The sequence below is a fragment of the Protopterus annectens genome, chromosome 12.part0 (genome assembly GCF_019279795.1).
Source record: "Protopterus annectens isolate FY-2018-M chromosome 12.part0, PAN1.0, whole genome shotgun sequence".
NCBI lineage: Eukaryota > Metazoa > Chordata > Ceratodontiformes > Protopteridae > Protopterus > Protopterus annectens.
Genome location: NC_056746.1, coordinates 255,019,486 through 255,038,077, shown reverse-complemented (window position 1 = coordinate 255,038,077; position 18,592 = coordinate 255,019,486). Strand labels below are relative to the sequence as shown.

The 18,592-nt window shown below is 35.0% G+C and overlaps 1 protein-coding gene across 1 annotated transcript in view; it reads right to left on the bottom strand.

Moving 5' to 3' along the window:
• The window catches only part of LOC122816489 (ankyrin repeat and fibronectin type-III domain-containing protein 1-like), a 2,048,587-nt gene that overhangs the window by 88,720 nt on the left and 1,941,275 nt on the right, over window positions 1-18,592 (bottom strand). Inside the window, exon 19 of the mRNA XM_044089320.1 lies at window positions 460-670. Coding sequence (XP_043945255.1) covers window positions 460-670 — 211 coding nt within the window. The remainder of the gene's footprint in view (window positions 1-459; window positions 671-18,592) is intronic.

Genomic DNA, 18,592 nt, shown 5'->3' with positions numbered 1-18,592 from the left:
CAGCATGGATACTCCACATAGTGACTGTAGGTTAAGACTGAACATTAGATAAATGAATTGAGTGCAGGAGATCTTACCCCTAAACAAAAATGCCTGCCAGAAATGCAATAAAACGTCCACTATTTTTGGTACATGTTGCCCATAAACTGAAAAAGGGCAACAATCTGTGATTTGCTTTCTTGGTTTACATGCAATTTTCTGTTACATGCTCATCAATGTGAACCAAAGATAAGTGTGATTATGAGCTAGGCGAAAGATTCATGTCACCCTTTTCTGATTTTCTCCACATCACTCTACTATTCTAATGTAATATTTCACACTTTTAGTCACTGTTTCACATACTTACGCAGAGCCTGTTTTCTCTGTCCCTTTTACAGGTTCAGCTGCAGATTAATGTAACTATAATACTTACACTAGAGGTGTTAAAATCTCAAAACTGTCTAGATAGTCAAGGCTTACCTGAGTTCTGCTTCCAAACAGTTTCAGGAGAAGGGCTTGGAGAGGGAACAAAATCCAGATGAGATGAGGTTGACTGAGACTTCTCATTCAAAGGTTCTTCAAAACACCTGATCATGCAGGTTAAGGGGATTCCTCCAGCAGGCTGCTTATACCTCGCACACTGAAGGGCATCCATGATCCACCTCATCTCACGCCAGATCTCTTCCAGTTGCTGTCAGTACAGAAACAGGTAAACCTGGTCACCATCAGCAATGAAAATTAATCTGCTACATTTTCAGATGAAGCATTATGAAATATTTGATTAAATTAATTGAGCATCTTTATTATCTGTCACAAAAATAGTTATAATGGATGAAAAGAAAAACAGGTTAGTATGAAAGGATGTTTCATTAAAACTTTAGCATCCCTAGCTGCAGGTAGTGTGATAAAAATTGACAGGATATGGACTACATAGATTTTAACCATTTAGCCTTTTCAAGATATGCACTGTTGTTTAATACCCAAATTTATGTCAAACATTCCCTAATTATAAATATCTGTTACATCACAGCTGATTTCCAATATATTTTGAACTGTGTTCAGTCTATAACATTACCTGTTGATGATCATTTTTTTTTTAATTTGCATCCATGGAAATCATAGAATCTCCTGTATATATTTTGGTACTTTTACTGATCTGCTTGATGTGTTATTGATTTTGCTTTACTATTGTTTAAAAGCATGTGTTACCATTGTTTAATGTATGTGTTTTCCTTTGGCTCAGGTCATGGTTGAAAATGATCATCGGACCAGCTCATTTACCCAGTTAACAACAGTAAAATAAAATAAATGAAAATTAAAAGTAAAAAAGTACTGTAGGTTTGTGGTGGAAAAGCCTGTAATATGTGAAATCTTGAAAAGACAAGGCACAGCTACCTCGGTGTCTGCATGGATCTGAAGGTGGGAGGGAGACTTACCAAATTTAGTTAAATTTATTTTGAAGTACTGTAATTTTTGGAAAAGTCAGATTGCCATATTGTAGTCCTCAGTTTACTAATATACAGCCCAGCACTTGAAAGAAAGGGTGTAGTCAGGGGAACCCACAAAACAGAACTGAAGGAAGGATGAAAAGTATAATGGAATGGGGGGCAGCTGTTATGTTTTGTCCTCCTGGAAAGATGTTTAGTAGTCAATTGCTTTTGCATTTGGATACTTTATTTGATCTTGCAAAATATGGGTCAAGAGTATTCAGTGACCTTGTTATGAAAGTCATTCAGCTTCATTTAGTTCTAAAGCATGACTGTCAGTGTGTTGTTATACCATCAGTGAACTCCAAACTTCAGTGTGCAGGGACAACTCTGTCATCCTCTTTTGGCTCAAGCCAAAGGTTGCTTTGCACTTTACAAAAAAATAAATAAATAACTGATGCTGGTACAAAAGAAAAAAATCTATATATCTTATGTAAAACACAAACTCTAACTTTTGTTAAGTCCACTGCTACTCCTAATTTCTTTGAAGTACAGCCAGTACAATAACCAGAATATGGTTAATATGAACAAGATCACGGCAGTTTGACAAATCACTGCTTACTGAAACAAAGACTACCAGAAATTTAACACCAAGTCATCATTTTGTCTAATGTTAAATTGAAACATTTATGACACTGAAAAATCCTTGTCTTCTGAAAGTCTATAAAGTATTTTTGAACTTACTTGTAAACTTCATGGATTTAACCAATTTTTGTATTGCATATATATAAAAATAGCTCCAAAAGTCTCCTAAATGGACAGCTAGGTAGCAGTAACACAATATCTGAGCAAAGCAGAAACTACAAAATGCAAAATCATAATGAGTATTGTCAAATTTAATCACTATGGCTTGTTGCCATGTTGTGATTATTTCAAAATTTCTCACCTTATGAACTGCATATTTCCATACAATTTTTACTGCTTTGCAGTTCCAAACTATACAACCTGGAATATTTGGTATCAACCTATTTACGTACAAATCATTTTGGAAGTGCGTTTATTTCAGTTACTGAGATGTTGGGTCTGAAAGGAAATTGTTAATTTGAACAAATATTTAAATATTATTTAGTATTTTCCAGTCATTAACAATGTTATGAAAATAAAAGCATGTAAGTTGTTTTGATTATATGTAACTCCTACACATTTTAAATATAGAAATTAGGGTTAAAAGTGGAAAATGACTTACAGATGTTTAATTTATGTTTGCAAACTTTAGCACATATCTGAATTTCCATTCAGAATAGTTCCAGAGACAATTGAGGGTCTCTGGATGTAAGTATTGACATCCGTAAAGGCAGCATAATCAAACTGATACAGATATATTATATATCTGTATTAGCGACGGTATTGCAGACTAAATATAAAAATAACGACTCAGTACAAATATTAAATACATAAGGTCATTAAGGACACCCCTGCTTAGTATTCATTTATTCATAAATGGTTTACAGCTGATACTACTGTTGTATAGTATTGTAGTTGATGACTGTATAATCTCTTTAAGCAGGAAACAAAATCTTGAAGAGAAACAATTTATTTACCCTGACAAAAGATTTAGAATTATTCACTGAAATTAAAAGTTATAGATATCATAATATTGATTCACTAAAAACAAACAGCCTAATTTAACAGTTTGAAATGTCGTTTTGACTGAATGAAACCAGACTGAAAGGGCAAAATGATTTTAGAAATCATTACCATAAACCTACCAAAATGATATAAAAGAAATGATACAACACATGCTAATTCATATTCAAAGACATGCTGACTGGACAGTCAAATCAACATGCCCATAGTAAAATGAGTGTATCCTGATAGAAACAAGCCTGGCCACTAAAATCTTCTTAAGTTGATGTTTTTCTATTTAAATATCCTCCCTCTGGCTAAACAAAATTATTTTACATGTGAGAGAGCAAAAATATGAAAACTATTATGAATGTTCAGCAAAAGCCTACATAGTTCAGAGATATGCTTACCAACAATTGTATGGCTGGAAATCATATTTCTTAACTGTCCACACTTTTACAGAGCATCCCTGACTTTCCTCATACTGCTCTAGTGTCTGTCATAAAATTGTTTGTTTTCTACTTCAATACATTAAACATATGCCTAACTGAGAGTAAACTACAGAATAACACAATATTAAAAAAAAAGAAAAAAAAACTCATGAATATTAGTGATGGTAGTGCCCCTGCAAGCATCTCCAAAGCATACATAACAACCTGTTAACGACTTCATTCATCAATCAAATATCAAAACAACAGGTTCTGTGAAGAACAGAGGAAACATATGGTGCAAACAACTACACATTCTGTGTGACATCAAGACAAACCATGTAGACTCTCCAGAGAAGATACCAAACCAGTCACATTACACACAAAAAAAACAGTAGTCATCAATTTTCTGTGGAGCCACTGAGCATGAACAATATATGCCTTGTATGCCCCAGACCTCCAGATTACCAGAAGCTGACAGAAGAGCACTGAAATCCTATACAATTACATTACTTATAAAAGGTAAGACTTGTTTTCTTAAATAATGTCACTGTATAACAGCAATAATCCAGTCTTGCAAGTGAGCAATGCAGTATTTACCCATGGTTCGCTTTGTTTAATTACTTAGGCTTCACCCACATGATCAAAGCATGCCAACTGTGGGTAAAGATTGCATTACCTGCACCCAGTCACAGATTATTGCTAAAACAGTTTATAATTAAGGTAAATCCAGACAGGGAAAATATGGAAGAAAAGAAAGAGAAAAAAAAAAAAAAAACAAGTATCTGTACAACACAAGGAAGAGAATAGGAAAAATTAAAGAAATACATTATGCCTACAAGGTAAGGCTGCAACTTGTGATAAACGAAAGAAATTTAAAAAAAATATTAAGTGAAATACAGGATAGAATTCTGAAACAGTTTTCATGTTATGGTGGCAATTTTGTGCAATGAGCAGCTACGCACAGGATGGGGATGGGACGATTCAGAGAAACATTGGGCATGAACGTGGAAACCTGATCACGGAGACAGAGGCCTATAGTGCAATGTCACTCTCTGTATGGAAGAAACTTCTTTATCTTTGTTTTCCATGTTGTGGAATACTTATCTGTACTGGAAAGGAAATAGGTTTTTGAGAACAGATATGGTCCTACCTGACATATCCCTACACAACTTCAAAGTTTAAAAGCCAGGCGTGGTAAGAACCATGTGGCCTTGCCATATGTATGGGTATAAACTCTGAAATATATGGAATATGCATGGGAAGAAGTGCTTGTTTAGGTCTTACCGACCCCCACAACCCATAAAGGGAAGCTTCATAGTATGCCACAGGTCAGTGTGAAAACAAACTCAGGTGTGCATGGAGGTATTGCTTGTATTCATAAAGTAATGCATACCAAAAACCATAAAGTGTACACTACTAAGGTCACAACTAAGTCAATAATACTGCAAATACCAGGAAGGCTTGGTTCTGTGCTAAGAAGTGAATTATGTAGGCACAAAACTGTAACTATTTGGACCCTATATGTGTGCTGCATAAAGTTCAACAGTGTATACATGGATTATCATCATATGCAATTTGATAAGGTAGGAATTCATTACTCTCCCGTAAAATGATTGTAATCAACCATGTAATGCCCAGAATTAAGTTAACATGAAGCACAACTTTCTCCTCTTAAGAGTCACAGCTTGGTTACTTCAAGTCTAAGCTCCTATAGCACTTCAGAGATCTGTTTGCAAATGCAGACATGATCAAGCCTAAAATAGTATTCACCACTGTGAACAATTATAGCTATTCCCATCTTATTATGAAAACATAGGTATATACTGGGCTAATAACCACCAGGGCCTTAATAAACCTAACTATCCAACCCAACCGAATTGTGTCTCTGTGTATCATGGGAGTTTACTGGGAGGACATGTTAGTTAAGAAGTTAATAGAGGTTATGTGCGAGGGGATGATAGTTTGGGCATCACTGTCTGCCTCTTTCTATCAGAGACATGGAGGCCAGGCCTAGGTTGAATTTCCAATTTCCTATCCTCATGGTTATGCTTAAATAGGGTTAGAGATGGATTCTACTTCACATGGATGGGGAGCCTGCTCCACTGCATGGGGATCCTCTGAGACATGTATCTGTCTCACCAACATATCTTATTTATGTCACAAGCAAAATTTAAATCCTTGGATCTAGTGGTCCAGATACTGTCGATTTTGTGGATGTGCAAAAGGTCCATCAGAGCTGTATCTAAGGATGCCTTGCATGCCAGGCATAGAAGGGCTTTAAGGTGATCCATACAGAACAATGAGTTTATACCCTGGAGTCTCCTGGTAAGGAACCTTCATGGGCAAATGTCTGCTCAGGTACATGCCAAAGGGGGCATTATACTCAATGATGGGTCTGATAAGAGCTGAATAGAGTGGCATTATGACTTCCTTGGACCTGAATGTCACTTCTTTACTTATAAGCTGGGCATCATAGAATGATTTTCTTACTACCTTGGCTACATGTTGGTCAAAGACCAGGTCACTGTCTACATATGTAACCAGATCCCTGACTGCCAGGTTAACTCTTAGGGCTGTCTTATAGGTGCCATAATTAGCCTGGATAGCAGTTTTCTCCAAAGGCATTGCAATGCTGTGAATTTGGCACCAGTCATTTGTCTGTGTTAGACCCTATTGTAACATGTTTGTGTAATGGGGGAATCTGTGATAGCTACCAATTTGGAATCATCTGCAAACCTGATCAGCCAAAGGCCCTTAACATTAGCCTTTACCAGCAAAAAGTAGATGCCAAATAGGAGTGGTCCCAGCATGGAGCTCTGAGGTACATTGATAGGGGCTGGTCTCATAGTGGAAGTGGTATCACAAATCCTGACTTCCTGGGTCCTGTCTGTGGCAATCCAGCAAGTTATGTAGTGGGTTATTCCCAATTTGGTGAGTTTGTCAAGTATACCCAAGTAGGGTATTACATTGTATGCCTTACCAGGTCCAGGTAGTTGGTATGCACCATGCTCCCCTCATCCAATGCCTTGTTGACCTTCTCAAATAAGTACACCAAGTTTAGTACACACAATAGGTATTGAGTGGCTAACAGAAACTATGATTCGACATGAAGCACCAAGTACAGAAATTAGATTAGCTCAAGAGTTATGAGACATACTTTTATGTAATAACTTTATAATGTTCACTAACGAAATATACCGTCAGAAGATTGGAGTTGCAATGGGCTCTCCATATGGGGCACGTTTTGCCAACCTGGTGTTAGCCCATTGGGAACACTGTTTCATTTACAGCAATGAGTTCAAAGACCATATTATTTACTACACACGGTTTTTGGATGACGTGTTTGTGATGTTCCATGGTAGTGAAAGAACAACTGAAGATTTTATTAACTACTTTTTAATTACTACTAATTAACTGATTTTTTGCCATTTACACATATGGTACACAAAACTAGAATCAACTATTTAGATATAGACCTCGAGAAGAATGATTTAAATAAATGTTATGTGGCCAAGATTTATCGTAAGAGTGCTTATTCAAATACCACATCTAGCCTACATCCCTCCCCCCCAGCAAAAGCGTGCAGTAATCAAAGGGCAGTTAGTCTGAGCTGCCCGTATGGTTACCGAAGAGGTGGCTTTTGAGGAGGAATGTAGCTTATTGAGTGAAATGTTCATCAACAGAGGTTACCCGGTGAACTTAATAAGAGAATTGGCAAACAAGGTCCAGAATAAGAGGAGAATAGGGATGTATGCACCCATTTTAAGAAGGGTAGTAGTGAACAATGAAACCTATAGTGAGCAGAGTGTTGAGTTAAATGAAGCAATGACAATGACTGACAACAATTTTAGAACAGATTATGGGAATAGGAATTGCCCTAGAAGTTTCATTACACCATTCAGTATAGACACAGAGGAATATAAACACATTTTGAGGAGAAACTGGAATATACTTCTTACGGAAAAAGAGTGGAAGGACAAACTTGGAGGGTCTCCATTGATTATTTACAGAAAAGGAAAAAAAATATGAAGAAGTTATTGGAAACCAATGCCACTACTTTAGTAAGATCCCCTGGAACATTTAAATATGAAAACTGTAACTACTGTAAATATATAGCAACAGGAACTAATGTTACAGTGAATAACAGAGTTTGTAAAACAGTAGGGAGATACAACTGTAATTTGAAATCAGTTGTTTACTTGGCTCAGTGTAAGTTATGTCCCGCATTTTACTTAGGAAAAAGTGACCGTAAATTAAGAGAGAGAATATATGAACATATATATAGTATCAGAAGGAACAGAATTGAAAACGGCCTAAATCAACACTGTAGAGACTTTCCAACACATTCTTTCATGTTCCGGGTATTGGATCAGGTTGTGGTAGATTGGAAGGGGGGCCCTTTTTCACTCTTGTTGGAGCAACAGGAACTCCTTTGGCAGTTCAGATAAGACTCCAGTAGGGACCCAGGTCTTAACGAAACAATATCCCTTACTTGTATATTGAAACTAAAAAACTTTGGAAGACAGACTAGAATTACAACCCTTTTTTATCAGAGTGTGAATTTTTAAATTTTAAATATTAGAAGTACTTTATGAATTTTCATAGTTCAACATTTAATTATGTGTGGATAAACAGTTTTAGTTTTATATGTTAGTGAACATAAAATTCTTACACATCTATAATTTAAGTAATGTTGCTGCTCTTGGTTAAGATGTTTTATTAGTAGTTTATATTATTAGCTAAGCTTTTAAATTAAAAAGAAAACATTATTCTTATTTTAGCTTGGCATTCTTTACAGTTTGATTGATTTATAAATTAATTAATTAACTAATTAATCAATTAACTAACTAATTAACTGACTTGTATTTATAGAGTGGTTTTGGTGTATGTTTTTTGTCTGAGGAAGTCTGGGTATTATCCCAGACAAAAAGCGCTTTACATTAAACTTAGAGTGGTTCGAGTGTATCCAGCTGTCTTCCTTTGGAAGGTAGAATGCTACTCAATGCAAAGCTTATACCTACCTGAGACATACAGTCAGGGAGGCTCATCTTAGGCCCTGAATTTTAAAAATCCAATACTCTTAGATATATATATATATATATATATATATATATATATATATATATATATATATATGGCCTCTGTAATAACCAGCATGAATTTATAAAAGAAATACACAATATACTATACAAATTTAAAGGCAATATATTTATTATGTAAGGTGACTGGAACTCTGTTGTTAACTTTCAGAATGAGAGAATCTCCAATTCTAGACACTTAAATGCATCTTTAGCTATCTTAGATTTAATCTATGATTTTGAATTATTTAAGCCCTAAAATTTATACCAAGATCAAGACTATAATTTTAAATATACCTATTTCTCTGAATGTCATAATTCATATTGTACAAATGATTTTTTTTACTCTCAAATCAATTTCATAATAATAAAATAGGATTCAACGGAGAGCCAAGATATTTCTCAGATCATTCTAAGATAATACTGGATATTAATATTTCTGCATCAAAAATATATAATCAAAATAGATATAATTTGACCTTAACCCCAAATCTGCTGGATCAACAAGAAGTAAAAGATAAAAAATTACTTCCCTCTAAAAAGAATTTTAAAACTTGAAATTAAACTCAGATAAATAGCTATACAATGAGCTGCATTAAAATCTCAGTTAAGAGGCATTCTTGCAAACAAAGCCTCCTTCTACAAGCAAGTCCTATAAAGAAAAAGAAACTACTCTACTCAATACAGTAACTGAATTAGAGATAAAACAATTAACAAAATCAATTCTGGACACAGTAAAAGGCATTTTAAACATTAAAAATAACTTAGAACACTATATATCTCACAAGTCTCTTGGTATGAACAAGTATAATGGAATTATAACATCCTTAGATTTAGATGTGATACCTTTACTTATAAGATGGAAGACATAATTAAAACACTTCTGAAGTAGACCTGAACTATTATCTAAATAAAATTAAATTTGATAAACTTAAAGCCAGAGAGACTGATAATTTAAACACAACATTTACTCTCAAAGAAATCAAATACATTATTAAAAATCTTAAGCAAGGCAAAGCACCAGGTCTGGATGGATTCTGTGTTGAATTTTATAAATGTTTCACATCTCAAATTTCAACCATTTTGTTAGAGCTATTTAACAGCATAAACAAAAATATGGTACTTCAAATATTTGTTTAACTGTATCCAAAACAATTATTCTATCGTAAAACCAAATCAAAATCCAACTGATCCAATTAATTATAGACTAATTTCACTGATCAACATAGACCTGAATATATATGATCCTATCCTTGCTAATAAAATAAAAATTATTCTTCCTTCAATATTGTCCCCTTATCAATCTGGTTTTCTAAAATGCAGACAAACTTCAGATCAATACTTTCAAATTAAAAACTGCAAAATTCTTTGCAAATAAATTTAACCAAAACAATTTCTACTTTGCTATAGATGCTTCTAAAGCCTTTCTCTGTATTAATTTAAACTTTTTATTCACAGTTATGCAATACTTTCATTTTCCCACATTGTTTATTAAAGCCATTAAAATCTTTATGATAAAGTTTTTACTAAACTATACATTAATAAAAAACTCAAATCCTATACCCCATTATAAATGTAGCTAGGTAAGGTTGACCATTATCCCCATATTTATTTAGTCTTTATATCAAACCACTCTTCATGATGTTAATTAAAAATTCTTATTATAACACACATACATTTGTTAACATTACTTTGCCACTTACTGCTTTCACTGACATCTCTATTTATCTTTCACTTCACAACTCTGACATTTCTAAAATAATACAAACCATCAATACATTCTCAAAATGTTTAACCATAATCTAAATCTTCATAAATCCACTATCATTTCCCTTAATCTTAATTATTTAAATCTTAGAAACATTTCATAATATGAGATCAAAATCTCTTCATCCTTTAGATACCTAGGTATTTATTTTGACCAATATCAATCTAAGATGTTTTTAAATAATGCTGTAAGCTTATGGTCTGCAATTCAGCAAGATATTACTAGATGGAATAAAGTAAATCTCTCTCTTTTATCAAAACTTGCCATCATTGAAATAAACATTCTTCTAAAACCTCTTTTTGTATTCAACTATCTTTTCCCAAATTTTCCCACTTAAATTCTTCCAAGACATCACCTCAAAGCTTAATAAATATATATATAGTCACCTAAAATTATGTATAACTTGTAATAAATTAACCTTATCCAAAATAAAAACAAGGAGGGTTTGGATTGCCATATTTCTACCTTTTGCATATGATTATAAATGCTATCACAGTAATCAAAACCATTAATCTATCAATTAATTTTTAAATATGGCAACATTTTTGGGGCAGAATATTGTACAACCACTTAAGCAGTTACTAATATAACATTATGGTCTTACCACAATTACATCACTAAGACCTTAAGAATTTAAAAGTAACACATTTTACAACTAAAAAATATTTCTCTTTTTCCAAAAACTCCTTGTATCTTAAAATTATATGACAGTTTTGATCTTATGAAACCCATTAATTAAAAACCCAAACCTTAAGCTGAATACTATGTTAGATCTATTACACTTTCCTCATATTCAAGATCTGACAGTTACAAAAGATGCAATTTAAACCTTTTAAAGAGCACAGACCCATAGTAAACCAATTTTGTCATATCTTAAAAAATAAATTTAATTTAAAAATTTTTGATCCTAAAAACTATAATGTACACATGCAACTGACCTCATTACAATCACCAAAACCTTTATCAAACATATATAAATTAATCTTTAACATTGAATTCAACAATATTTATTTATTTATTTTTTTCTAACTAGCTAGACAATAATCCTGGCTTCTCATGTGATGCATTGCATAAATCTCTTATGTTCAATATTTAGTTCATTCCCTTCATAAAATTATTTTACACTCGATTCTTGATACTAAATAATACTTACATTACTCTTTGAAAATTGCATTAATTTTTCCAAATACCACATCATTTTGTAATTTATGTGAAGATCCTGTAGCAGATATAATTCACATTCTTTGGAGCTGTAAATACTCACAGCAAATTTGGTTAAGTCTTTAATATAAATTATAACTCCTAGGACATCAAGAAGACATTTATAATAGAATATTTATGATTATGCATATTCCTCCATCAAATTAAAAAAGATCAGTAGTTTTTGGTGGTGGGTTTTATGCTAATCAAATTATTTATAACTAAAAATTGGACCGACCAAAAAAATATGTCCTGGACAAATTTTCAAGAGATGTCTGCTAACTATAATAAAGTTTTTAAAATTACTTTAAATCATAAAAATTGTTTGGAGGACTCAACCAACTCTGAAAGTACTTGATTTCATTTTATAACTCTTATTACATATGTTAAATATGAACTATATTTATATGCTGTTAAATTCACTCATTCTTCTTTATCTTTTAAGATCCTTTTCTCTTAATTTGTATCACTTCCTCCATAAGGATTTCACTCATATTAAACACCACAAAAACACAGGGGATGCAATCTGAGCAAGACCAATAACCAACCACAAAGTGCAAGGAGTGGGATAAGGATATAGCATTTTTAGAGATGCTATAAGGGCATGACTTTTTAATGATGCTATTCTTATGAAGTCCCCAGTGAAGGAAGAAAGCAGTAAATCTTATGTGTTTGTGTTTGAATAAATTATTGGTGTAGTTTGCAATCTGTTCATAGCCCGCTCCATGCACCTTGTGGTTATTTAACTCATATTCTTTATATTGTCTCTGTGTTATGAAACACATAATACTTTGTAATTACTTGCATATAGCTCTTTTCAGATTAGTCATACAGTTGTTTATTGTTTAATGTTTTGTTTTACTGTTTATATTCCAAACTTTAGGGCTTACTTTTTCTTTCCAATCTATGTTCTATTGTAAAATTACATAAAATAAATATGGGAAAATGGTACATCTCAGGCCATTAATGCCTACATGGATTATGACAGAATCATACTGGTACCTCTAGTGTAGTGACTTCAGTGAGTGTATCACTTTGTGTATCCTGGCTGGCTATTAAAGTCAGCAGGGTCATTTCAGTTTGACAATACTAATCTAGCTGGATGCCACTTTGTTAAATGCATTTCATTGAGATCTGCTTCATCACATACAAGTGTTGTGAGATGACTCAGGTTTACAGCGTAGTACATTTTTTCAAGTTTTCACTTTCCCAATGGTCAGAGGGCAAAGTATGTGCAGTTGGAAATTCACCTGTATAAAATAAAGATTAGTTGTGTGTGTATGTGTGTGTGTGTGTGTGTGTGTGTGTGTGTGTGTGTGTGTGTGTGTGTGTGTGTGTGTGTGTGTGTGTGTGTGTGAGCATGCACGTGCATGAATGTGTCTGTTTGGAATGCTGAACTGTAAAAGTGTGTACTTTTTTCTGCAAATCATCATTTATGTTGTCAGTTCTGTTTAAATAGAGTTGTGATGACTTGTACTTTTTTGATTGTTTGATTTTGTTGGCATTTTATTCAATGGTCTGAGATTCTTGATATGAACTCCTTACTACATGTGGTCAGAAGCCTAAGCTTCTGTTTTATTTTTCTACTACTGCAAGACAATGGTAACTAAGGACAACAGTTTGAGACCAAATTATGCATCTCTTTGTGGTGAGTAATTGTCACATTGTATAATAATTAAAGTGTCTGAATCTCTGGCATGGTGCAGCTCTATTAAGAGGGGAAACCTGCTTCTTCCCCTTGAAGTACTGAGAATTTGTGCTCAAAATACAAAATTGAGTCCTAACTGCATGTATTGTGAGTGGGAAATTTAAAGAGCTAGATGTCATCAAAAGGCAGTAGTTGCAAACAACTTTAAAACCAATCCAAATCACACATCCCAAGCAGAACACATGCAGTATGCACAGCATGACTGTGAAGAAAGGAGCAATATGACCAGAGGAATTGAAATTGCTCAACGTGATGAGAAAATGGACAAAATGTTCAAGGCATTAGTGAAAATAACTGGCACATTGACTTATTATACAAAAGCTAATAATGAATAGTTGGAGGAGGTAGTGGATGCCATAAACTTGCTCAAGGAGGTTCAAAAGAAGCACCAGGAACAAGCAGATAGTATTATTGAGTTGTAGGCTTTCAAAGAAGAGAAGGAATTAAAAACTGATAGACTAAGAGGACAAATCAAGGAGGGAGAACTTGTGATTAGCCAATGTGCCTTATAGAGTCAAAGGACTGGACTGTCCAAAATTTATGCTGAGGCAACTAAGTGTATGTATGGGCATGCCAGAATCAATAATCCTCATTGATAGGCCTCACAGAATGTGCAGACCCAGTATGGAAACAGACAAATCCCACCAACCTATATTAATAACATGCCAAAAGTTTGCACTAAAAGAACAGTTGCTGTCTCAGTTATGTTCCAGAAGCAAGTTCAGCAGGTGAATGGCTCAAGGGTCTTTGTAGACAACTATTATTATTTCCACACATGGAACAGAAGGAACAAATTCATTCAAATTTTTAAAAAATGTAGACAGGCAAGTTTAAAGTTTAAGCTGCTCTATCCTGCTAATCTCAGGATCATACTTCCAATGGGAGTACAAGTGCTCCTGGATTCGAGCAAGTATGTGAGGAGTTAGACAAATATCTCCATGACCAGCAGGGTATGGAGCAATGATCAAGTGAGGGGGAATGTACTTGGATGAATTCAAGGGAAGCTAATCTCAGACAGAGAGAGAGAGAGATAGAGAGATACTCAGTAAAGCCCTTCACAGTCTTCAAAAATTAAGGTGCAGGATATTAAAAGTATATCAGCCACAATTCTAGGAACTGGTGATATCACAAGAACCCTAATTCAGCAGCAACTTAGTGAAATCATGGAGGAACAATAACACTTGGGCTATGGACTTGCAGGATAGGGTCTGATACGATGGTTCAGCTGTTTTTGGGGTTGCTGGAAGACTATTCAGAAAGTCAAGGATGTGATACTTAGCTGTACAATGTTTTTCAGAGACTTATATTCAGATGGAATAGTGCTTAAAAATAAAGGAAAAGTCTGTATCTAGTCAGCTCTATAGTATGTCAGTAATCGAGCAGGTAACTATATTAATTATAATTTAACAAGGCACACTATGTAGAACCATGAGGAGGAGACTGGGAATATAAATGCCAGAGCATTTGACCCTAGTTATGCATATGAAGTAAAACATGAAATATGAATTGTGTAATAAAGGTGAAGGGCTGGAAGAGCATGATGGGTCTGGCTTCACAACTGAATTTTTTGTATGGAGGTTTGAAGAAACAATAAGAACACATGTGGAGGGCATTTACTCACACACAGTGTATTCTTAACAGTGATGGAATAGTCTTAGTAAATTACCATCCTTATAAGTAGCTAAGCCAACATGGGATCAGGGGAAGAGCATGTTCTCAGCATGAACTTATGAATTAATTGATATTCACGGTCATACAAAGGGAAAACTTGTGGGAAGGTAGGATAGGTTAAACAATGGTTCATTGCAGTTGGTGTGACAGAAGTAGGTAAACTGACTCATGTCTTGACAGTTTTCACTCCATAAGGAAAAATTATGTTTAATATTGATATTACAGTTTTGTATATAGTTTTAAGTTGACTTAGGTTTTAATTAGATGCAGTAGTGTTAGATATGTTTTGAGAACTAACACAAAATCTGGTCGAATTGTGGAGAAGAGGGGGAAGAGAACCTTAGTGGGAGGCCAAAACCTGAAGTCATGGTGAGAGGTGATGGTCACAGTTATACCTAAAGTAGAGAAAAATCCTGCTAGGGTGGCCTCGTACAGGCCCATATCTATCTTTAACCATGACTACAAGATTTTCATGACAATTCTGGTCACATGCTTGTCACATCTCCTCTTGGGCCTAACAACATGGATCAATGTGGTTTATTCTATGTAGACAAAGAAATGATATTGTGAGTATGTGCATAATGAAAAAACATGCAGCTTCTTCATTGTGAGACTTCATTCTGAGAATGCCTTTGATAGAGTGCACTGGGATTACTTATGGGAGATCATGGGAAAATATGGGTTTCCGGTGAGGTTTACTGATGTTTTTAAATGACTACACCAGAACTCTGATGTAAAGGTGAAAGTGGGTTAGAGACTTTTGGAGAAGTTTAGATTAGAAAATTGTACAAGATAAGGTTGTCTCACGTCAGCCCTCCTTTTGGCTCTCTATCTGGTGCCACTTGCAAAAAAAAGGTCAGGCAAAAAGATATTCAAGGTATGCACTGGGCAGCTGAGAAAGAGATATTGGGCTTATTTAAGGTGTTTTGGTTTTGTATTTGACCAGGCTGGAAGAAGATCTTCATGATCTTCTGAAATTCTTGGAGGATTTTAGTGGGATCTCTGGGTATCAAATTAACCAAGATAAAACTGTCACCATCTCAGTTATTTTTGCCATGTCATATACTCTGCTACAATATGCATATTTTTGTAGTCACTATAGAATGAGGTACATGGGGCATGGATAGCATGATCTAGTGAAGAGACTGTAAAAATAACCTGAGAGGAGATAATGTAAAACTGCCTGGGATATATACAAAAGTGGGAATATTTGTTTTTAGACTTAAATATTGAAGTCAAAGCAATCAAGATATCAAGATATTTATACTTTTGCAGATAATATAAAACATAATGTATTTGCATAATTCCGCACAAACAGCAAAAATATATATATTTTGTTTTACTTTCAACCTATTGCATTACCTCAGCTTAAAATGATATGTTACTTAGTTTCATTTTTTTCTTTCTCCATACATGGAACTTTAACTTGTATGTATGTACTCAACAATTGTAAATCTTTTTGCTCTGTCTAACTGCTCTCACTTCAGTATTGTGTAAAATTATACTTTGTAATAAATATGTACTGCTGGAGCTTTTCTCCTCGAGTTTCTACTGAAAATGGGCCACAAGCCCAGTTGGACTAACCCGGTTAACAAATGTCAATACATAAATAAATAAATAATATATGGGGAGGGGGGTGCAAGCAGTTCCATTTGACCTGGATGAAAAGGTGTGGGCTCCACTAGAAAGAAAGTTAAAGAAATTCATTTGGGGTAATGGAGTGGCTTTAGTAAGGTTTTTGAATCCCCAACCTATGTAAATGTCATACAGCTACACAGTTTAGAGTGGCCTACTTAATTCAAAACAAAAATATGTAGCCAGGTCGAAAGTGATGCCATGGGGAAGAATAATTCCTAGAACAAGCATATTCGCAATGTGGTCTCAACTCTTAAAGGAGTCATAGGGGAAAAAGATGTTGGGAGAAGTAAATCTAGCAACAAAGAGAGCACTGGGTCAGAACATAATAGAAGATTGGAGTAGAACACTGTTATCAACAGGAATCAGTGCTATTGGTAAGAATGGCCTCAGAGGTTCTTGCACCCTAATTCTTGGAGGAACTGATGGAATGGGAAGAGGTGAGGTATTACTTAGGACTTAAAGATAATAATCATTTGATATATAGAACTTTAAGGGTGTAAGATCTGAAATAACACGAATGCTGATTGAAGCTATAACTGAAGAATCATCAACCAAATGGCTGGTAAGTATGATATGCAAAGCCTTGGGTAAAAAAGATGAAAAGACATACTTATATTGGCAGAGGACTTGGGAGTAAGAGTTAAGCATTCACTACTCAGACAAGGAATGGGAAGATATTTGCCTGTCTTGAAAGATAGCAACAAAATGAAAGAAATTTCAAATATTTGGATGGCAATGTCTCCACAAATATTTTTATGCCCCAATGAAGTTACTCACCAGCAGTGAGTCCACTCTGTTGGAGATGTGAGGAAAAACTATAAAGGTAATGGGGAACACATTTTTGGTCATATCCAAAGCTAGAAAAACTACAAAGATCTTCAATGCTTAATAGCAGTGTTAGTAGGTTGTAGGTGGCAAGTTACAAAGAAGTCTATGCTACAAGGCCAGGCATGGTGGACAAAAATCCAGAAACACACACACTATAAACTTGATACTGTTGGTTGCTAAGAAGGTAATAACTAGATGACGGAGAAGTATAGAGGTGCCCCCAGTAAGGAAGTAATGGATATAGTAAACAGCATTCAGAGACTTGACATGAAAAAGAAACTCAAAAAGATTTGGAAGTTCTGAAAAATAATTGGGCAAAATGAAACAGTATCCAACAAAATGTTGGAAAGCAGTGGGAAGAAAGCCTACCTGATTTCAATATAAAAGTGTATTAACAGACTGGTCTTTCTGATTGCAAAGCTATTACCAAAGCCGTAGATGAGGGTAAGGTGGTTCACACAGCCTATTTTGACCATGCCAAGGCTTTCGACACCATCCCCCATTCTGGAATTATAGCTAAACTCAATAAACTAGGCATAAATCCCTACGTCACAAGATGGATTGCCAACTGGCTCACTGACAGAACCCACACTGTAAAAGTTGCAGACTCCAAGTCTGACCTCAAACCAGTGAGAAGTGGAGTACCACAGGGTTCTGTCCTGGGACCGCTCCTGTTTGGTATCTACTTCTCTGAAGTACAGGCTAACACAGAAGGCCTCTGGCTAATGAAGTTCATAGATGACTGCAAACTAGGAGCCATAGTCAAGTCCCCAAATGATGTGAACATTCTACAGAAGGGCCTCTCTGAGACAGATGCCTGGTGTCAGAGCCATGGCCTCAAGCTCAATGCCATAAAGTGCAGTGTCATCCCCTTTGTTAAAAACTCTGTACCCATGAACTACCACATAGGCAGCAATCTACTTAACACCGAATGCGTGATAAGAGACCTTGGGACCCAGGTGGACAATAGTCTCTCCTTTGTTAGTCACATCGACACAGTAGTCAGGAAGTCCTTCTACATGGCACACCTCATCATAAAAGGGTTCTCATCCAGGAAAAAAGAGGTCATCATTCCCCTCTACTCGACACTCATTAGACCCATTATAGAGTACAACACCCCTTTTGGAATGTACCTCACAAGACATCTGCAGCAGCTGGAAAGGCCACAGAAGTACCTCACAAAGAGGATTATTGGACTCAAACAAATGCCCTACACTGACCGTCTCAAAATACTCCAG